The 23,465-nt window shown below is 45.8% G+C and overlaps 1 protein-coding gene across 5 annotated transcripts in view; it reads left to right on the top strand.

Annotated features, from left to right (window-relative positions):
- The window catches only part of LOC139537732 (protein Jade-1-like), a 217,371-nt gene that overhangs the window by 91,114 nt on the left and 102,792 nt on the right, over positions 1–23,465 (top strand). For all 5 annotated transcript variants that reach the window (XM_071339420.1, XM_071339419.1, XM_071339422.1 and 2 more), the window contains one exon: positions 17,902–18,053. In XM_071339420.1, the coding sequence (XP_071195521.1) occupies positions 17,902–18,053 (152 nt within the window). The remainder of the gene's footprint in view (positions 1–17,901; positions 18,054–23,465) is intronic.

The following is a 23,465-nucleotide window of genomic DNA, read 5'->3' as shown; positions in this document are numbered from 1 at the left end:
TGTCTCTATATGGGTTTCGCCATCTTGATCGGTCTGCATAATTCATATCTGTACTGTTTAACCAAACTATTGTCCCGGTCACCTTGCCCTGTTCATAAGCAGCATCTCTCTCTTTCAGTTTTCCTAAACGGCTGCTATCAATACACATGTTTTGATTTGGGTACGTTTTTAAAAGATAATATCGGTCTCAAGTCATCTATGCATTTTTGGATGAATGCGGTGACTGAGTCGGCGTATTCGATGACGTTATATCCAGAGGCGAATGCGGAACATATTCCAGTCCACGTGATCGTGTAGCAGTGGTCAAGAGTAGAATTGCCGCGAGTTAGACAGTCGATGTGTTGGTAATAATTTGGGAGCACGATTCTCAACAATAAACGCTGCCTCCGGGAATGCGGTATCCAGTTTGTTTAGGATACAATGAAGGTCTTTGAGAGCCTTTTTGATGTCTGCTTGGGGTGGGAGGAACACAGCCATGAACACAGCCATGGGGATAATCCCTGTGAACTCTCTCGGAAGGGAAAAAATACTACATTTTATGACCAAGTATTCCATGTCGGCGGAGCATAAACTCGCAAGTTCCTGTACGTTTCCCCCATTTGACCATGTGTTGTTGGTCATAAAGCAGAGCCGCCACTCTTGTTCTTGCCAGAGAGAGCACGCTTCTTATCCACTCGAAAAACTAAAACCTGTTGGTTGTATATAATCCGTCTGGATGTTGGAGAAAAGCCAAGTTTCAGAAAAACAGATTATGTTGGGGGATCTGATGTCCATCAGGAAGGATATCTTCGCTCTGAGTTCGTCAAGTTTGTTCATTAATGATTGAACATCGGTGAGTAGTATGCTCGGTAATGGAGGACGGGTCGCCTGGTGTCTTAATCTCAGTAAAACCCGCCATGTATGCGTCTCTACATTTACATTTACATTTAAGTCATTTAGCAGACGCTCTTATCCAGAGCGACTTACAAATTGGTGCATTCACCTTATGATATCCAGTGGAACAACCACTTTACAATAGTGCATCTAACTCTTTTAAGGGGGGGGGGGGGTAGAAGGATTACTTTATCCTATCCTAGGTATTCCTTAAAGAGGTGGTGTTTCAGGTGTTTCCGGAAGGTGGTGATTGACTCCGCTGACCTGGCGTCGTGGGGGAGTTTGTTCCACCATTGGGTTGCCAGAGCAGCGAACAGTTTTGACTGGGCTGAGCGGGAGCTGTACTTCCTCAGAGGTAGGGAGGCGAGCAGGCCAGAGGTGGATGAACGCAGTGCCCTTGTTTGGGTGTAGGGCCTGATCAGAGCCTGAAGGTACGGAGGTGCCGTTCCCCTCACAGCTCCGTAGGCAAGCACCATGGTCTTGTAGCGGATGCGAGCTTCAACTGGAAGCCAGTGGAGAGAGCGGAGGAGCGGGGTGACGTGAGAGAACTTGGGAAGGTTGAACACCAGACGGGCTGCGGCGTTCTGGATGAGTTGTAGGGGTTTAATGGCACAGGCAGGGAGCCCAGCCAACAGCGAGTTGCAGTAATCCAGACGGGAGATGACGAGTGCCTGGATTAGGACCTGCGCCGCTTCCTGTGTGAGGCAGGGTCGTACTCTGCGAATGTTGTAGAGCATGAACCTACAGGAACGGGTCACCGCCTTGATGTTAGTTGAGAACGACAGGGTGTTGTCCAGGATCACGCCAAGGTTCTTAGCACTCTGGGAGGAGGACACAATGGAGTTGTCAACCGTGATGGCGAGATCATGGAACGGGCAGTCCTTCCCCGGGAGGAAGAGCAGCTCCGTCTTGCCGAGGTTCAGCTTGAGGTGGTGATCCGTCATCCACACTGATATGTCTGCCAGACATGCAGAGATGCGATTCGCCACCTGGTTATCAGAAGGGGGAAAGGAGAAGATTAATTGTGTGTCGTCTGCATAGCAATGATAGGAGAGACCATGTGAGGATATGACAGAGCCAAGTGACTTGGTGTATAACGAGAATAGGAGAGGGCCTAGAACAGAGCCCTGGGGGACACCAGTGGTGAGAGCACGTGGTGCGGAGACAGATTCTCGCCACGCCACCTGGTAGGAGCGACCTGTCAGGTAGGACGCAATCCAAGCGTGGGCCGCGCCGGAGATGCCCAACTCGGAGAGGGTGGAGAGGAGGATCTGATGGTTCACAGTATCAAAGGCAGCCGATAGGTCTAGAAGGATGAGAGCAGAGGAGAGAGAGTTAGCTTTAGCAGTGCGGAGCGCCTCCGTGACACAGAGAAGAGCAGTCTCAGTTGAATGACTAGTCTTGAAACCTGACTGATTTGGATCAAGAAGGTCATTCTGAGAGAGATAGCAGGAGAGCTAGCCAAGGACGGCACGTTCAAGAGTCTTGGAGAGAAAAGAAAGAAGGGATACTGGTCTGTAGTTGTTGACATCGGAGGGATCGAGTGTAGGTCTCTATCGGCGTCTTCGCTTCCTACTCTCCCCGAGGACTCCCAAGCAGCTCGATGTCTCGCCAAAGAAGCTAGTAATTTGTTCTGCCGTCTCAGGGAATTCGGGGAGGTCGGGTGGATGGTGAGTACCCAGTGATTCGTATACCAAAAGTTCTACCCGGGTGTGTGTAGTAATGCACGAAACAAACTGATTATGATTTTTTTTTTAAATCTTTTTTTAAACCTGCAATGTTTTATTGGAGCTTGAGGCAGGGCACCCTCTGTTGGCGTTTTCAAAACGCGTCTTACTATGCTTCAAAGTAGCCTATAGGCATAATCCGACCATGGAAACGTGGATGCAATTATTTTTTAAAGACTTCATAGGTGGCGCACGTGAGTTTCAAGTTTGGGGAAGGTTAAATGGTTTTCCAACCATAACTACCGTTCTGCGTGCCATTTTCGTGGAACAGTTTCATTTAAATAACAGTGTGTTCATTTCTTAAAATCATTGTCACGTGGTTAATCATAAAAATCTGAATAAAAATGATAAAAATCTCAAATTTAAAAGTCAACTAATGTGAGATCACCAGCCTCTGCCATATGGACATATTGATATGCTGGGATCCAATGGCGGCTAAAGAAATTATTGCATGAAACTCATAGCCTATAGGCCAGTACAGCAGTAGGCCAATAACATCCATTGCTCTTCCACACCAAGGATTGGTGATTATCAAGGGGGAGATTGTGGGAAAGATTTTTCAAATAGCTTACTGTGAGGAACTATAGTATTACTATATTATCATTCGCAATGGATGTAAAAAAACAAAAACAAAAAAACGCTCCTACATTTCCGCTCAGCAGGCCAGGTACTTCTATGCATGCTCAGGCGCGCTCGCTACCGCAACATAATTAGGACACAGAAACCAGACACATTCTCATTGCTCACATGGTGCACATTCAAACAAAAGACAATAAACATTTTCAAATCTTTTAAATTATGGTTATGAAATAAACCAAAACTTGTTTCTAACAGCAGGTTGTGAACTTTACAAACAACGTTTCCACTCTGAGAATAAGAACGGTGAAGTACTGTAATTATTAAATGCGTTAGTAGAAATTATTGTAACCAAATGACGGGATTGTTACGACTGGTGACATATATTTGTTTTAATCAAAGGGCAAACAATTAACACAATGAAACGATGAATGCGCATTGGCGGGAGACGGCTGAGCTATTCTGGAGAGAGACTTGTCTATATCTTCGTCACACACCCATCCCCTTCTTGTCTCAACATTTTAAATTACTAAAGACACATTATCTTCACACATTTTTTAAATACTTTTCACTGAGACCCGCAACTCAATAATCAGCTAGGTCTATTGCCATGTGCGCTGCCCCAATTGCTGGCTTCCCAAATAGGCACAGGACTACGAGCTTGTGATAGGTAGAGTAATTATATAATTTGGGTAAATGTATTTCCATTTACTTCCCTATTAGACCCACCACTAAGCCATTTCTCTCCTGTTCTATTGGTTTTCAAATCAACTTTATTTTGTTGTCCAAAAACCAAAGGCACAATCCTAGTCATATTAGCAACTCATCCTAGTGGTTGCATCAAGTTTCTAACAGAGATTTTCATCTGTCACATATGGAACCGCTATCAGATGCGCTGTTTAGAATGGTGTTTTCACACGATTTGCATGTTGGCAAATGTTTGAAATTAATGTTTTATTGGCTGCTTCATTACATGAGTTGCATGTTCTGTTCTGTCCATTACCATAATCTAAATGTAATTTCTGTTATTCTGAGAACCGTGTGTGGACACCCTAATGGGTTATGCACCCAATACATATAGGTCCGGTAAATTTCTCAAATGGCCGGTAAATTAAAATCTTCCCGGTCGTGTGCGTGCGTGTGTGTGTGTGTGTGTGTGTGTGCGTGTGTATCAGAAACCCTGGGGTTATACTGTTGCTGAGTAGTGTTATCTGTGCGTGTTAAAATGCAGGTCATGACTGTGGGCTGTGAGCTAGCATCTCCTCAGGGCTTTTACCAGTTGTTAAAGTGTTCACAATGAAGCAATTAAGGAGAACAGCTTATTGCAGATCGTTAGATATTCCGTCCCATAAACTTCTAGCAAGCAAAGCTCCCCCCCCTCCCTCTACACTACGGCTATGACGACATGAAAAGAGTTCAGCATATTAAGTGCTCCCTGTTAGTTAATATTTATGATTGTTGTATTTTTTCCGGCACCTACTGAGAAATATCTGTTTTGGTTTTTCCGGGTTTCCGTTTTACAGTTTTTTTCAGGTTTTCGCTCTGAAAATCACTACAAATAAATTCATAGAAAAACAACTAAGTGTACGTTATATGTCCACAACAATGCTTAAACCACATCAGGAGACCACTTTTGAGGTCTGGGATTTTTTTTATGTGTATTTTGGGGTAGTTACCGCTTTATTCCAGTTCTCACCTAGCAAGAGGCTGTTGTTTAGCAGTGTTTTTGTAGCGCACGTGATGGTAGAGTTTGCAAACAAATACCCACTGAATTAATGAAAATAATCATGATATCATTCTGCCAGGTAGGCATAGAGCCTGGGGAATTTCTGCAATAATTTCCTGAAGTTTGTAGGTAACATTTAATTGAGAAGGTTTTTGGGAAACCCTTTCCATCTACCAGAAGACTGTTTTCATCGGATAGCATCATGTCTAACGGCTACACAAAGTAGTAGACGCGTGCACACACACAGAGACGTCCTGGTTACCTCTTCAGAAAGTTACAGCAAATACGATTCACTGATGCATTCTGTTCATGTCTTATGATAAACTTGGGCAAATTAATGTTCAGAACATTTAGTTCTGCATTCCCTAGTATGCTCACTACATTTCTTAATATTGTTGAATTCCATTTTAATGTCTGGATCCCGTGATTCCGTCCGGGTTGTCCGCAGATTTTATAGGGCCCTACAGTAGGGAGAGGATCTCCTTGGATCTCGCCTGGTTCAAAATGGGTGTCCCAAATGGCACCTTATTCCCTTTATAGTCCAATACTTTTGACCAGGGCCAGTACTTTTTGAGGCAGTGGTATGTACCGGCCCAATTCAAGCACTCCACTCTGGCCTTGTTTACACGCATCCCAATTCAGATCTTTTGCCAATTGTTTGCATATGTGATACCTATCTGATCTTTTCCCTGATGTGTAAATGCAAAAACACCACATGGAATCTGATGTCCTGACTTCCGATCTATTCCACAAAAGATTGGTCACTGTCTCAATACTTTTGGAGCTCACTATACCCCCATTCCACTTTGGTCTGGCGTGCATAGAATGCCCACTGATGGGACCGCTGTTTCCCTCAGGAAATGTCTCGTTTTATAGCTTGTCCAAAAAATCTGAGCAAACTACTAACTTTCTGAGGTCCTTGGTCGCAGTGTTGTAATCTATATTCATGGCAACTAGCCATAGTTTCAATCAGTCCGGATCATTCAATGGAAGCTTGTGGAAGATTATAGCCGACAACTTCCTTGGTTTGTTATTGCAATTTTTTTTACAACACACCCACAAACCATATTCGATATTGGACAAGTGATGGTAGTCGATATAACACAAGTCTCACCACACTTAGCCACGTATCCTTGTCAAGAGTCAACATGTTAGCTAATTAGCGCTAGTCAGTGATGGTTGCTTGGCCATCTCCATAGCTCTTTGCAGGATGGAATTGTACTAGACAGGTTGTCATGAGTCTCCCAGTCCAATGCCATGAGCCGTTATCTCTGTGTGGATCTCTACAAGGTTTATTTATCTGTTATCTATGAATTGAGTATTGGACTGTACACACTAGAGAGAGAGGCCACAGCATCATGTGTAGAGTCTAACGATCATGACATCATCCTTGACAAGTGTAGGGCAACTGTATCCTTCAGCATCTCTCGTTCTCTCCCTCCCTCACGCTCATCCCTCTTATCTTTCAAAAGAGCTTTTTAACAACTCCCACACACTTACTGTGATCTCTTACACAAGCAGGCAGGCACACACCCTTACACACACACACACACACACACACACACACACACACACACACACACACACACACACACACACACACACACACACACACACACACACACACACACACACACACACACATACACGTACGAACACACAAACACTCCAATTTGTGAATACAGTAATACATGTAATGAGGATGACTCAGGCTCTCAGAAAATGAGCAATAGCTTGCTTTCTTTTGCTCTCACTAGACATGCACACAGAACTGGATCGCCAAAAGGGTATGCAGGGCACGAACTCCAGGAAAATTACCTTTTTTTTAAACTGCAAAACTCATGACAAAATGTGTAAACTGCACATTTCTTCAATGCAAGTTAGCGCCCCCCCCCCCCCAACAAAAACGGTGGTGCACCCTGGAGGTGTTAGCCCCCACTGTTTTTCTTTTTGGAACATTGAGGGAGAAAGGTGACTTCAACACAGAGGTGTAGCTGGTGTAGAAGCTAGCTCGATGCTTCCCTGCCTGACTCTGTCTGTCTGTCTGTCTTTCTGCCTCCCTCCCTGCCTGACTGTCTGCCTCCCACCCTGACTGTCTGTCTTTCTGCCTCCGTCCCTGACTGTCTGTCTGTCACCCTGACTGTCTGTCTGCCACCCTGACTGTCTGTCTGTCTGCCACCCTGACTGTTTGTCTCCCTCTGTCTGTCTGCCTGCCTGCTTCCCTCGCTGCCTGACTGTCTGCCTCCCTCCCTGCCTGCCTGCCTGCCTGCCTGCCTGCCTGCCTGCCTGCCTGCCTGCCTCCCTCCCTCTTTAGCTTCCTCATCAATGGGACAGATACAGGGAAGCTAGCTCTGCTGAATTTCTTTACACTGCAGTGTTTTAGCAACAAAAAAGGAGAGGGGCGGGGGACAGGAGGAGGAGGTGGAAGCAAAGGCTGGGGGAGCTGTGAGACCTGAAGCAAGGTCCTGGCACGGTGCCAGCCCTGCTCTGTGCAGCCAGCAGCCTCCCAGCCTTCTCTTCCCTCTACTGGCTCGCAATTGACTCAGTGGAAAATGTGAATGAAAACAATCCCCCAACACAAACTGCTCCACCCCACCCCTCAACCCCCCAAGAGGGATTATTATGAGTCTCTTTATTTTTTACGAGTGTGCACATTTGTGTAAGGGGAAAGGACGGCAAGAAGGGGGGGTTGTGATTTAGTTTCTGTGTAGGGTAACTGCCAGAGTTTTGGGGAAGATGAAAATAAAACAAATGGGGTGGAAACAGAAAAGATAATAGTAGTTAACGCAGTAAGACTAAAACCCTAGCTGGCTAGACTGATTCTTTGTAGTAAAGAGGCACTGGAATATGGCTGTTAAGGCTCAGCCATATCCATGACAACACACTTGGCGTTCCTGGGCAGACCTCATAGGCATCTGAAGGAATCACAAAATGGCAGCACACATAAGGGCTCTGGTTAATCCACTGTGCCTGACGACTTACGGCAGAGAAGCAGTTTTTAGCAGCTTTCTAACAGATTTTATCCAGTGCCTTTTGGATGATTTTTAAAATGCATTTGACAACAAAATAAGCCCTACATTCTGAAAGGTTTAGGCTACTGTAGTAGTCATTGTGTTATAAATTCTGTGTCTGTTCTCAAAGTGAATGTCCAACATTAACATCTCAAGTGCAAAGAGTAATTTTTTTACATTTCCTGATTCTTCTAAGAAATATTGAAATGACTCAAGGTCCACTTGACTCCCTCTGATGTCATTCTGTTATCAGAGCAAGTGTTTTCACTTGGGCTGAATCCTAAATGGTACCCTATTCCCTACCTACATAGTGCACTACTTTTTAGCAGAGCCCAATGCACCCTAGTCAAAACTAGTGCACTGTGTAGGTAGGGAATATGGTGCCATTAGGGACAGAACCGTAGGTCTTTCATCGTTTGTGTTACTGGAATATTTCCTATCAGATAGACTAACGGTTGACTGAGAGGGTTGCTATGACTCACGTCAAACTACGTGTTGTTTATCTGTTTTGGGGACTTTTCTTTACTTAAAGAGAAATTCCACCACTTTTCAATCTCATTTTCATAATCTCCAGCACAATACCAGTTTCTACATAATGTGAAAACTACGCATTTCTCAGTTTTGTAGAACAAATATATAAAGTCAAAAAGTTCTATGCGAAGATGTCATCAAAAGTTTTTTTTTAAATAATAAAGAAAACCAGTAACTTTATGACTGCTAGACACAATGTTTCCTCATTGAAGTACATGGGTATCCAGCATGTCAAAGTACTGAGGCGAGGGGCGCACATCCATAGACTTCTGTTGCAAACTGAATACTTCTGGATATTCCGATTGGAAACCATGTCTCCAAATGGACTTAATGAGGACTTTCCCAATAGCCATTTCCTGTGAACGCCATCTGATTAATTTGTTATAATGACAACCACGGTTGGGTATGGTCACATACGTTTTGTCTACCTGATATGAATTGCTATACAGTTATAATATTCAAAAAGTGTAAATGTTTTGTGTTGCCTCTTTCAACTTATATATGCTGTATATAGACTGCCCTAACCTGACGAAGATCCTTGTGTGATCTAAACCTTTGTTAGTTTGTGAATAAAGGTACACGGTGGAGCTTATAAGTGTGCAGGCTTTATTTCTTTCATAGCATCAAAAGTTCAAACATTTTAATAACAGTGATTTTCAAGCACTATGAGATTCATGGTGACGTGTGGAGCAAGAAAATACCCTCCTTCTGGCTAGAAACTTGTTGCAGGTTTTGAAAATAACTAACTTTTCCCCCTTACTTTTAATCCTGCCCTGTGATGTCACAGAGAAGCAATTTTTAGACACATGTAGACACTGGTATGATGCTGGAGAAAAATATGTTGAAAAGTGGCGGAATTTCCCTTTAAAGCCCACTCATTTTCAGTTTCTGTCAGTTTGTATCTGTCAGTATCTTTTCTGATCAAATCGGCCTCTCTCGGTTTCTGTCTGACACACACACACACACACATACACACACACACACACGCCAGTCCCAGACATGGGTGCCCCTGGCACATCCGGTGTAGGAAGCCCCACGGGAGTCTGGCCTGATTGTTCCGGTTGGCTGCTCTGTGGATGTAGGTGGTGGTGGGAATGGGGTCGTTTGTGGATGAGGGACAGGGGCAGGCGTGGCCACAGTGGAACCCCTCACACAGCCTGGCAGAGTCGGCACAAGAGATTGGGAATGAGGTGCAAGGGAAGAAAGGGGTCACTGAAACGTGTGGGAGGCAGGAGGGAGTTTAGGCACCTAGTGACAATGAGGCATGAAGAGATTTGAGATGGGGGGATTGGGGGAAATGATTGTGAGACAATGAAAAAAGAAACAATGTAACCTTTATTTAACTAGGCAAGTCAGTTAAGAGCAAATTCTTATTTACAATGACGGCCTACCCCGGCCAAACCCGGATGACGCTGGGCCAATTGTGCGCCACCCTATGGGACTCCCAATCACGGCCTTTTGTGATGCAGCCTTGATTCGAACCAGGTACTGTAGTGACGCCTCCTGCACTGAGATGCAGTGTCCTAGACCGCTGCGCAACTCAGGAGCCCGAGTGGCGAACGAAAGCAGGGAAGGAGACTACCCACAGTGTTTTCTCACAAAGTTTCACCTTACTGTTACTGTTCAGTCTCTCAACCTTCGTTAGCACGTCGCTGAAACCTTGCAAGAAAACTGTCTCCACTTTTGCAATACCTAACAAACACCTACCAGTTAGTCAGTGCTTTGTCCTTTCTCTGTGAAAACAGAAAGAGCAGAACATGAAACAGGATTCTGTGTGCCCCTGCCTGCCGGCTGTCTGTGCCCCCACCGGGTTGAATAAAGCACTGTGCTGTTTATGTCCCTCTGATAAATGTCATTCACATCAGAGGTGTCGGGGAAAAACATATCATCCAGGAAGATGACAAACCTGTGGGTGGTGTTTTTGGTTAAGTCCCAAGTGTCACCCTATTCCTTATGTAGTGCACTACTTTTGACCAGGGTCTGTAGGGTTTCTCTCTCTATCTCCACACTGACCCTTGCTGATTCTCTCTCTTCCTCCCACCTTCTTAGTCATTAACACTCCTAACACACTGACCCTCTTTCACACAGTAGCTCGCTTTCTCTCTCTGAGCCTCACCCAGACGGTAGTAGCCACAAAATGCACACACCACAGATCCCCCAAGGCCAGTCAGTGTGCAATAAAACCCCAAACCACATCCCCTCGGGGTCTGGAGGGAAGGGTGTACTGTGAAAAATATGGAGGAGCTGAGAGTCAGAAGCCCTCCCTCGCTCCAAATAAATATTCCGAACGGCAAATGGGGATCAAAGCTTCCTCGGAAAGCTCTGAAGCCAGTCATATTATGTGAGGAATGTGCAAACAAATTACAGCTCCCTCAGCAGAGAGAATAGAGCACACGGCTGCTTTCACTCATTTGATTAGTTCAATTGATTGATGGTTGAAGGTTCTGAGTTGTCCTCTTGTTGACCTCTTAATGACATTTCAGGATTTCCTCAGGATAATTAGCGTATCATTTATAATTTGTGATTTTTTTGGTGATCTGCTGTGTAGTGAACTTCTTGAACTTTTAAATTATGTTTTGAAGTAAAAAGTAATGTCCGCAGAGAAATTTTGTAGTGAACTTGTGTTTGAAGATTGAACTTGTTGACCTCGTAGAATTAACTTGTTGAACCGCTGTGTAGTTCTTGGAGGCCTGTGTTTGAACAGTTGAGAAGTTTTGTGGAAAAAGTAATTTCTGTGTAGGCTGGAAATTGCCTGAGTATTAGTAGCAACCACATAGTAAGTGCTGTGAACACTACGGGTGTGCTACAGAAAAGACAAAAAGCACAGAAAACTCTGGAAAAAAACATGGAATTGTTACGTACTGACACGCACATGATGACCTGAAGTAGGACACAAGGTGAAATTAGAGGATTCGGCTATTTCCGTTTCTGACAGGTGTATAAAATCGAGTACCCAGCCATGCAATCTCCATAGACAAACATTTGCAGTAGAATGGCCTTACTGAAGAGCTCAGTGACTTTCAACGTGGCACCGTTATAGGATGCCACCTTTCCAACAAATTTCAGCCCTGCTAGAGCTGCCCCGGTCAACTGTAAGTGCTGTTATTGTGAAGTGGAAACGTCTAGGAGCAACAACGGCTCAGCCGTGATGTGGTAGGCCACACAAGCTCACAGAATGTGACTGCCGAGTGCTGTCACGTAAAAATCACGTAAAAATTGTCTGTACTCGGTTGCAACACTCACTACCGAGTTCCAAACTGCCTCTGGGAGAAACGTCAGAACAAGAACTGTTTGTATGGAGCTTCACGAAATGGGTATCGATGGCCGAGCAGCCGCACACAAGCCTAAGATCACCATGCGCAATGCCAAGCGTCGGCTGGAGTGGTGTATAGCTCGCTGCTATTGGACTCTGGAGCAGTGGAAACGTGTTCTCTGGAGTGATGAATCACGCTTCACCACTAACCCTGTCAGCCCGGCGGACGAATCTGGGTTTGGCAGATGCCAGGAGAACGCTCCCTGCCCCAATGAATTGTGGTAACTGTAAGGTTTGGTGGAGGAGGAATAATGGTCTGGGGCTGTTTTTCATAGTTCGGACCAAGACCCCTTAGTTCCAGTGAAGGGAAATCTTAACGCTACAGCATACAATGACATTCTAGGCGATTCTATGCTTCCAACTTTGTGGCAACAGTTTGGGGAAGGCCCTTTCCTGTTTCAGCATGACAATTCCCCAGTGCACAAAGCGAGGTCCATACAGAAATTATTTGTTGAGATCGGTGTGGAAGAACTTGACTGGCCTGCACAGATCCCTGACCTCAACCCCATCGCACAGCTGTAGGATGAATTGGAACGCCGACTGCGAGCCAGGTCTAATCGTCCAACATCTGTGCGCAACCTCACTAATGCTCTTGTGGCTGAATGGAAGCCCCTGCAGCTGTTATAGCAACAAAGAGAGGAACAACTCTATAGTAATGCCCATGATTTTGGAATGAGAGGATGGACGAGCACATACTTTTGGCCATGTAGTGTATGATGTTCCAAAAAATTATTTTCTAAATTTGTACAGAACCCCAAATATCTCCCGTAAAGCTACTGACACATCAATTGGTTATGTCTAATGGCCAACTGTGGGGATATGCTTTTGATTACCCGGCCTGTAGAGTGAAGCGCCGCATCTTAGCCGAAGGAGAAGAAAATACACAACAAACCTTAGAAGTGGAATACTGGAATGAGGACTGGGAGGTGTTTCGCAAGGTGGTGTCTCCTGATATGGCGAATAGACTAAACGGTTGTTTATACATTGTACACGGGATACAAGACCAAGTGGGAAGGTCCACCAGACTCATCTCGCCCTCCTGCCCAACTCTCGCTCTTTCCCCCTCTGTTTTCTCTCGGTCTCTGAACTCCCTCCCTCATTGTTTATGTACAGTTGAAGTCGGAAGTTTTTCACAATTCCTGACATTTAATCCTAGTAGATATTCCCTGTCTTAGGTCAGTTAGGATCATCACTTTATTTTAAGAATGTGAAATGTAAGAATAATAGTAGAGAGTGATTTATTCCAGCTTTTATTTCTTTCATCACATTCCCAGTGGGTCAGAAGTTTACATACACTCAATTAGTATTTGGTAGTATTGCCTTTAAATTGTTTAACGTGGGTCAACCATTTTGGGTAGCCTTCCACAAGCTTCCCACAATAAGTTGGGTGAATTTTGGCCCATTCCTCCTGACAGAGCTGGTGCAACTGAGTCAGGTTTGTAGGCCTCCTTGCTCACACATGCTTTTTCAGTTCTGCCCACAAATCTTCTATAGGATTGAGGTCAGGACTTTGTAATGGCCACTCCAATACCTTGACTTTGTTGTCCTTAAGCCATTTTGCCACAACTCTGGAAGTATGCTTGGGGTCGTAGTCTATTTGGAAGACCCATTTGCGATCAAGCTTTAACTTCCTGACTGATGTCTTGAGATGTTGCTTCAATATATCCACATCATTTCGCTTCCCCATGATGCCATCTATTTTGTGAAGTGCACCAGTCCCTCCTGCAGCAAAGCACCCCCACAACATGATGCTACCACCCCCATGGTTCACGGTTGGGATGGTGTTCTTCGGCTTGCAAGCCTCCCCCTTTTTCCTCCAAACATAACGATGGTCATTATGGCCAAACAGTTCTATTTTTGTTTCATCAGACTAGAGGACATTTCTCCAAAAAGTATGATCTTTATCCCCATGTGCAGTTGCAAACCGTAGTCTGGCTTTTTTATGCCGGTTTTGGAGCAGTGGCTTCTTCCTTGCTGAGCGGCCTTTCAGGTTATGTCGATATAGGACTCATTTTACTGTGGATATAGATACTTTTGTACCTGTTTCCTCCAGCATCTTCACAATGTCCTTTGCTGTTGTTCTGGGATTTTTCAACCACTCCATAGTCAGTCATAGAAACACTACGTCGTATACAGTCAGCCATAGAAACACTACGTCGTATACAGTCAGCCATAGAAACACTACGTCGTCTACAGTCAGCCATAGAAACATCACGTCGTCTACAGTCAGTCATAGAAACACCACGTCGTATACAGTCAGTCATAGAAACACCACGTCGTCTACAGTCAGTCATAGAAACACTACGTCGTATACAGTCAGCCATAGAAACACTACGTCGTCTACAGTCAGCCATAGAAACATCACGTCGTCTACAGTCAGTCATAGAAACACCACGTCGTCTACAGTCAGCCATAGAAACACCACGTCGTCTACAGTCAGTCATAGAAACACTACGTCGTATACAGTCAGCCGTAGAAACACCACGTCGTATACAGTCAGCCATAGAAACACCACGTTGTCTACAGTCAGCCATAGAAACACTACGTCGTCTACAGTCAGCCATAGAAACACTACGTCGTCTACAGTCAGCCATAGAAACACTACGGCGTATACAGTCAGTCATAGAAACACCACGTCGTCTACAGTCAGTCATAGAAACACTACGTCGTATACAGTCAGCCGTAGAAACACTACGTCGTATACAGTCAGCCATAGAAACACCACGTTGTCTACAGTCAGCCATAGAAACTCCACGCTGTCTACAGTCAGTCATAGAAACATCACGTCATCTACAGTCAGCCATAGAAACACTACGTTGTCTACAGTCAGCCGTAGAAACACCACGTCGTCTACAGTCAGTCATAGAAACACCACGTCGTCTACAGTCAGCTATAGAAACACTACGTCGTATACAGTCAGCCGTAGAAACACCACGTCGTCTACAGTCAGTCATAGAAACACCACGTCGTCTACAGTCAGCCGTAGAAACACTACGTTGTCTACAGTCAGCCATAGAAACACCACGTTGTCTACAGTCAGCCATAGAAACACTACGTTGTCAGATGCCTTACTGCTGCCCCCCCCCAGACAGATGTTTCTATGGCTGACTGTAGACAACGTGGTGTTTCTATGGCTGACTGTATACGACGTAGTGTTTCTACGTCGCATCTGTCTGGGGGGCAGCAGTAAGGCATCTGTCTGGGGGGCAGCAGTAAGGTATCTGTCTGGGGGGCAGCAGTAAGGCATCTGTCTGGGAGGCAGCAGTACGGTATCTGTCTGGGGGGCAGCAGTAAGGTATCTGTCTGGGAGGCAGCAGGCTGCTAGCAGGCAGCAGTAAGGTATCTGTCTGGGAGGCAGCAGTAAGGCATCTGTCTGGGGGGCAGCAGTAAGGCATCTGTCTGGGAGGCAGCAGTAAGGCATCTGTCTGGGGGGCAGCAGTAAGGCATCTGTCTGGGGGGCAGCAGTAAGGTATCTGTCTGGGAGGCAGCAGTAAGGTATCTGTCTGGGGGGCAGCAGTAAGGCATCTGTCTGGGAGGCAGCAGTAAGGCATCTGTCTGGGGGGCAGCAGTAAGGCATCTGTCTGGGGGGCAGCAGTAAGGTATCTGTCTGGGAGGCAGCAGTAAGGCATCTGTCTGGGGGGCAGCAGTAAGGCATCTGTCTGGGAGGCAGCAGTAAGGCATCTGTCTGGGGGGCAGCAGTAAGGCATCTGTCTGGGGGGCAGCAGTAAGGCATCTGTCTGGGAGGCAGCAGTAAGGCATCTGTCTGGGGGGCAGCAGTAAGGTATCTGTCTGGGGGGCAGCAGTAAGGTATCTGTCTGGGGGGCAGCAGTAAGGTATCTGTCTGGGGGGCAGCAGTAAGGTATCTGTCTGGGGGGCAGCAGTAAGGCATCTGTCTGGGGGGCAGCAGTAAGGCATCTGTCTGGGGGGCAGCAGTAAGGTATCTGTCTGGGGGGCAGCAGTAAGGCATCTGTCTGGGAGGCAGCAGTAAGGTATCTGTCTGGGAGGCAGCAGGCTGCTAGCAGGCAGCAGTAAGGCATCTGTCTGGGAGGCAGCAGTAAGGCATCTGTCTGGGAGGCAGCAGTAAGGCATCTGTCTGGGGGGCAGCAGTAAGGCATCTGTCTGGGGGGCAGCTGTAAGACATCTGTCTGGGGATTTTTCAGGCCTCACATTATGTGCATGGTTTTACATCAGACGTGTCGGCCAGGGAAGGGGAGGCAGTGTGGAGAACACAGTGTGTGTGCGTCCCAGATGGCACCTTATTCCCGATAGTGCGCACTGCTTTTGACCAGAGCTCATAGGGAATATGATGCCATTCGGGACTCAGTGTGACTGTGTAAACACCCAGTACACTACCCAGCCTCTGACGCAGTGAGGCAGGAGCTGTGGTGATGAGGTTGATGACCTATTTAAGATAAGAGACAGAGAGAGGCAGAGTCTGGCAGGAAGCATAGCAGTTAAGAGCGTTGGGCCAGTATCTGAAAGGTCGCTGGTTTGAATCCCCGGGCCGACTTGGTGAAAAATCGCTGTGCCCTTGAGCAAAGCACTTAACCCTAATTGCTCCTTTTAGTCACTCTGTGTCACGGCCGTCGTAGGGAGGAGACCAAGGCGCAGCGTGATAAGCGTACATTCTTCTTTATTTAAAGAATGAACACTGAACAAAACGAACAAAATAACAAAACGAACCGTGAAGCTAATATGGCTAGAGCAGACAGGCAACTAAACATAGAATAAGAACCCACAACACCAAAAGGGAAAATGGCAACCTAAATATGATTCCCAATCAGAGACAACGATAAACAGCTGCCTCTGATTGGGAACCAATTCAGGCCACCATAGACATACATATGCCTAGACTTACCAACACCCCTAGACATACAAAAAACCCTAGATAATACAAAACAAGCATACCCACCCTCGTCACACCCTGACCTAACCAAAATAATAAAGAAAACATAGATAACTAAGGTCAGGGCGTGACACTCTGGATAAGAGCATCTGCTAAATGACTAAAATGTTAAATGTACAATTATCACACCACTTCCTTTCACTCAAAGGTCATGATTTAATTACCAGGTGGAGGAGGTGACGAGGTGTTTGGCGTGCGTGAAAGAGTGTGTGTGTTTGTGTGCGCACTGAAAGAACTGGAAAACCCCCGTGGGCTGGTTTGAGAACGTGTGTGTGTGTGTGTGTGTGTGTGTGTGTGTGTGTGTGTGTGTGTGTGTGTGTGTGTGTGTGTGTGTGTGAGATGTAGGGAGGGAGATGTAGGGAGGGAGATCCGTACAGAAATCTTTACGGGCTCCCCTTCCAGTGGGTCTTCCTGAATCCACAGTGAGAAGGACCTGAGGCGCCGGGAGGGAGGTGATGATGACTGCAGTTCTACTCTCTCTCTCTCCCCATGGTTCCCTGTGCACTACAAATACATCCCCATGTCTGGACAGACACAACACAGGGCCTGTGCATTGGACAGAGGACAGGGCGGGTTGTTAGGGCTGGTCCGTCAGGGTTGTTTACTGTAGGCAGGTCATCAGGATGTCACTGGATGCATCCCAATTGGCACCCTATTCTCTATATAGTGCACTACTTTGGACTAGAGGGACCTGGTCAAAAGTATTGCACTACAAGAAAATAGGGTGCCATTTGGGACGCATCGGTGCCTGTGGCTAGGGAGAGTTGTTAGTGCTGGTCAATCAGGGTTGTCTGTCTAGGTCTGTCAGGAAGGTTGCCACTGTCTCAATGACACCCAAGTGATTATTTCAATGATGGCTCCTCAGAATGACACACTTACTGTGATGATGCTGCTGTGATGACCGTCTGATGACTGTCGTAACCGGGGGTCTGTTTCTCGCTGTCTGATGCTTATCATGTCTGTGTGTGACATTTGTGTCTGCGCGTATGTGCGTGCGTGCGTATGTGCATGTGTGCGTGCACCTGTACCTGAATAAAGGAAGGATGATTAATGATGTATCCATGACTCTGACTGACTCACAAGTCCAAGCATCTGTTTGACCATATGTTTCTATCCTTAATGTACACGTTTCACTGCTTACTGTACACCTTTCACTGTTCACTGTACACGTTTCACTAAACTTAAAATATTTCAGTTCATGAAAGTGAAAAAAATACTTTGTTTTTCTGTGTTGACAGGATGCTACCAGAGGTGGGGCGTATCCCATTCTACTGGCCAGGGCAGGGCCGGGGGGGCATGAAGACCACCAATGAGCCCCACAGCCGCTATGACCTGGATGACATAGACGTGTCCTGGCTGGAGCTGGTTAACCTGGAGTTCAGAGAACTGGGTAAGAGAATGGCACCCTATTCCCTATGTAGTGCACTATTTTTGACCAGGGCTCATAGGGCTCTAGTAAAAAGTTGTGCACTATATAGGGGAATAGGGTTGTATTTGAGATGCTACCCTCAAATCAACAACAGGACTTTATTAGCCTTTTGTTTTGTTACATCTGTTAATTTTAGCATTTAGGCTAGAATATGATGCAAGACTCACTCACTCACTCACTCACTCACTCACTCACTCACTCACTCACTCACTCACTCACTCACTCACTCACTCACTCACTCACTCACTCACTCACTCACTCACTCACTCATTCATCCCTATGCCACCTGCTTGAGGTAACAAATGCTTTCCCCTAGGTTTGTTTACTCTACTACTATCAGCGTTCTACATGCTGTTCTATGTCAATGTTCTTACAGTTTGACCATGTTACCACAGTATGACTGTACCACCTTGACTCCTATGTGTCCATCTGCCTCATCAATACTTTAAACTGCAGGCTCACACACACACAGTATTCCTCAATCCAACTTCACTACTCCACAGCTCTGTTTAATTGCCCCCACACGTCTGACCTATGATCCAGACGTCAGTTTTGGGGGTCAGAAGGGTGCACCTTTCTATTCTCTATGTCCACACAGAGGGATTTTCCCACTGTTGCGTCCTGGGTCTCTGCCAGTCACCCAACCACTCTCTGTCTATCTGGCCTAGACTACTGACAAGTGCTGACCCTGAAGATCTGTCTCTCCACATCGCAGATCCAGTTTATTTACAATCTGATCTTGCGTTTATAGATTAGAAAAATAATTGCATTTTAAAATCCCTCAGGCCCGGGTTTATTTACTCTGCTTTTTAAAAGATTATGAAATCGCCCCCCCCCCAATGTACGTTCAGTGTGTTCCAGCTGAAATGAGTTGCTTGTCATAACCCCAATGGCTAGACTAAACAAACACTTGCATTATTGTTGCTGGGTTATGAGGTCACATTGCAACACTGATAGGCTGAGATAGAAAAGATGAAGAGAATGCTTTCTTTCAATCTCTCTCTCATGTTCTCTCCCTCTACCAACATCCCTCTCCATTTATCTCTAGCTCTCATTCTCTCAGACACAGTTATGCATGTACATGCAAATGTTACGACTGAAATGTTTGTTCCTCGAGCCTCTCCCTATTTACAAGATGTAAATGTCAGAGGCTCAGAAGTTAACAGACAAGATGTAAATGGCAGAGGCTCAGAAGTTAACGGATAACTAAACTCAGCTTCCTACTGGTTTGCTTTTAAAAAACAATCTGTCTTTAATCTCTGAAGACCGTATGTACAGTGCTGTGAAATAGTATTTGTCCCCTTTCTAATTTTCGGAACTTTTGCATATTTTTGATACTGAATGTTATCAGTTCTTCAACCAAAATCTAATATTAGATAAAGGAAACCTGAGTGATCAAATAACACAAAAATTACATACTTCTGTTGTCTAAAAAGGTAAACTTATACTACTAATGAAAGTAACAAGTAATTAAAGAACAGCAGTAAAATAACAATAGCGAGACTATACACAGGGGGGTACCAGTACAGAGTCAATGTGCGGGGGCACCGGTTAGTTGAGGTAATATGTACATGTAGGTAAAGTTATTAAAGTGACTATGCATAGATGATAACAACAGAGAGTAACAGCTGTGTAAAGGGGGGGGGGTGCAAATAGTCTGGGTAGCCATTTGATTAGATGTTCCGGAGTCTTATGGCTTGGGGGTAGAAGCTGTTTAGAAGCCTTTTGGACCTATACATTGCGCTCTGGTACTGCTTGCCATGCGGTAACAGAGAGAACAGTCTATGACCAAGGTGGCTGAAGTCTTTGACAATTTTTAGGGCCTTCCTCTGACACCGCCTGGTGTAGAGGTCCTGGATGGCAGGCAGCTTGGCCCCAGTGATGTACTGGGCCGTACCCTCTGTAGTGCCTTGCGGTCGGAGGCCGAGCAGTTGCCGTACCAGGCAGTGATGCAACCGGTCAGGATGCTCTCAATGGTGCAGCTGTAGAACCTTTTGAGGATCTGAGGACTCATGCCAAATCTTTTCAGTCTCCTGAGGAGGAATAGGTTTTGTTGTGCCCTCTTCACGACTGTCTTGGTGTGCTTGGACCATGTTAGTTTGTTGGTGATGTGGACACCAAGGAACTTGAAGCTCTCAACCTGCTCCACTACAGCCCTGTCGATGAGAATGAGGGCGTGCTCGGTCCTCTTTTTCCTGTAGCCATCAATCATCTCCTTTGTCTTGATCACGTTGAGGGAGGGGTTGTTGTCCTGGCACCACACAGCCATGGCTCTGACCTCCTCCCTATAGGCTGTCTCGTCGTTGTCGGTGATCACTGTTGTGTCATCGGCAAACTTAATGATGTTGTTGGAGTCGTGCCTGGCCGTGCAGTCATGAGTGAACAGGGAGTACAGGTAGGGACTGAGCACGCACCCCTGAGGGGCCCCTGTGTTGAGGATCAGCGTGACGGATGTGTTGTTACCTACCCTTACCTCCTGGGGGCAGCCTGTCAGGAAGTCCAGGATCCAGTTGCAGAGGGAGGTGTTTAGTCCCAGGGTCCTTAGCTTATTGATGAGCTTTGAGGGCACTATGGTGTGGAACGCTGATCTGTAGTCAATGAATAAGTTGGAGTGGGTTTCGGGTTTCTGGGATAATGGTGTTGTGAGCCATAACCAGCCTTTCAAAGCACTTCATGGCTACAGACGTGAGTGCTACGGGTCGGTAGTCATTTAGGCAGGTTACCTTAGTGTTCTTGGGCACAGGGACTATGGTGGTGTGCTTGAAACATGTTGGTATTACAGACTCGGACAGGGAGAGGTTGAAAATGTCAGTGAAGACACTTGCCAATTGGTCAGCGCATGCTCGCAGTACACGTCCTGGTAATCCGTCTGGCCCTGCGGCCTTGTGAATGTTGACCTGTTTAAAGGTCTTACTCACATCGGCTGTCTTCCGGAACAGCTGGTGCTCTCATGCATGTTTCAGTGTTATTTGCCTCGAAGCAAGAATATAAGTAGTTTACCTCGTCTGGTAGGCTTGTGTCACTGGGAAGCTCTCAGCTGTGCTTCCCTTTGTAGTCTGTAATGGTTTGCAAGCCCTGCCACATCCGACGAGCGTCAGAGCCGGTGTCGTACGATTCGATTTAACGCTTATTGACGCTTTGCCTGTTTGATGGTTCGTCGGCGGGCATAGCGGGATTTCTTTTAAGCTTCCGGGTTAGACTCCCACTCCTTGAAAGCGGCAGCTCTAGCCTTTAGCTCAGTGCGGATGTTGCCTGTAATCCATGGCTTCTGGTTGGGGTATGTACGTACGGTCACTGTGGGGACGACGTCATCGATGCACTTATTGATGAAGCCATTGACTGATGTGGTGTACTTCTCAATGCCATTGGAGGAATCCCGGAACATGTTCCAGTCTATGCTAGCAAACAGTCCTGTAGCTTAGCATCTGCTTCATCTGACCACATTTTTATTGATCAAGTCACTGGTGCTTCCTGCTTTAAGTTTTGCTTGTAAGCAGGATTTTATTCCTTTTTTCACACCTTTATTTAACCATGTAGGCCAGTTGAGAACAAGTTCTCATTAACAACTGCGACCTGGCCAAGATAAAGCAAAGCAGTGCGACAAAAACAACAACACAATAGAAAAATCTGTATACAGTGTGTGCAAATGAAGTAAGGAGGTAAGGCAATAAATAGGCCAATAGTGGCGAAGTAATTACAATTTAGCAATTGACACTGAAGTGATAAATGTGCAGATGAGGATGTGCAAGTTGAAATACTGGTGTGCAAAAGAGCAGAAAAACAACAACAAATATGGTAATGAGGTAAGTAGTTGGTTGGATGGGCTATTTATAGATGGGCTGTGTACAGGTACAGTGATCGGTAAACTGCTCTGACAGCTGACGCTTAAAATTAGAGAGGGAGCTATAAGACTCAAAGTTACGTGATTTTTGCAATTCGTTCCAATCATTGGCAGCAGAGAACTGGAATGAAAGGCGGCCAAAGTAAGTGTTGGCTTTGGGGATGACCAGTGAAATATATCTGCTGGAGCGTGTGCTACGGGTGGGTGTTGCTATGGTGACCAGTGAGCTGAGATAAGGCGGAGCTATACCTAGCAAAACTTATAGATGACCTGGAACCAGTGGGTTTGGCGATGAATATGTAGCGAGGACCAGCCAACGAGAGCATACAGGTCGCAGTGGTGGGTAGTATATGGGGCTTTGGTGACAAAACGGATGGCACTGTGATAGACTGCATCCAATTTGCTGAGTAGAGTGTTGGAGGCTAATATGTAAATGACATCGCCAAAGTCAAGGATCGGTAGGATAGTCAGTTTTACGAGGGGAAGTTTGGCAGCATGGTGAAGGAGGCTTTGTTGCGAAATAGGAAGCCAATTCAAGATTTAACTTTGGATTGAGATGCTTAACGTGAGTCTGGAAGGAGAGTTTACAGTCTAGCCAGACACCTAGGTATTTATAGTTGTCCACATATTCTAGGTCAGAACTGTCCAGAGTAGTGATGCTAGTCGGACGGGTGGGTGCGTTCAGCGATTTACTAGCATTTAAGAGCAGTTGGAGGCCGCGTTGAAGCTCGTTTGGAGGTTTGTTAACACAGTGTCCAAAGAAGGGCCAGATGTATACAGAATGGTGTCGTCTGCGTAGAGGTGGATCAAAGAATCCCCCGCAACAAGAGCGACATCATTGATATATACAGAGAAAAAAGTTGACCCGAGAATTGAGGAGCCTGCCAGAGGTCCGGACAACAGGCCCTCCGATTTGACACACTGAACTCTATCTGAGAAATAGTTAGTGAACCAGGCGAGGCAGTCATTAGAGAAACCAGGGCTGTTGAGTCTGCCGATAAGAATACGGTGATTGACAGAGTCAAACGCCTTGGCCAGGTCCATGAAGACGGCTGCACAGTACTGTCTTTTATCGATGGTGGTTATGATATCGTTTAGGACCTTGAGCGTGGCTGAGGTGCACCCGTGAGCAGCTCGGAAACCAGATTTCATAGTGGAGAAGCTACGGTGGGATTCGAAATGGTCGGTGATCTATTTGTTCACTTGGCTTTCGAAGACTCTAGAAAGGCAGGGCAGTGTCGTGTCTTTGGCTATGCCAGATTAACTGCTATGACATGCTATTCTATAAAATAATTTCTCCGTAATTAATATTACCTGATTGAACTAATCAGGTAAATGTAATTAACTAGAGAGGGACACCACAAAATAATATTTATAGAGCTGTTATCTTCCGAATAAACTCTTAAAGATTTAGTAATATTTTACATCCATAGCAGTCACATTAATCGTCATTTTATTCAGTCTCATCTGAAAGTGGTAAATCCTTGGTTATCTGCAAGAATCCTGGCTAACAAGTTGAATCAGCAATACAA

This window comes from Salvelinus alpinus, chromosome 13 (genome assembly GCF_045679555.1).
Source record: "Salvelinus alpinus chromosome 13, SLU_Salpinus.1, whole genome shotgun sequence".
Classification (NCBI taxonomy): domain Eukaryota; kingdom Metazoa; phylum Chordata; class Actinopteri; order Salmoniformes; family Salmonidae; genus Salvelinus; species Salvelinus alpinus.
Note: the sequence above shows the minus strand (reverse complement) of the source record. Positions and strands in the feature narration are given on the sequence as shown.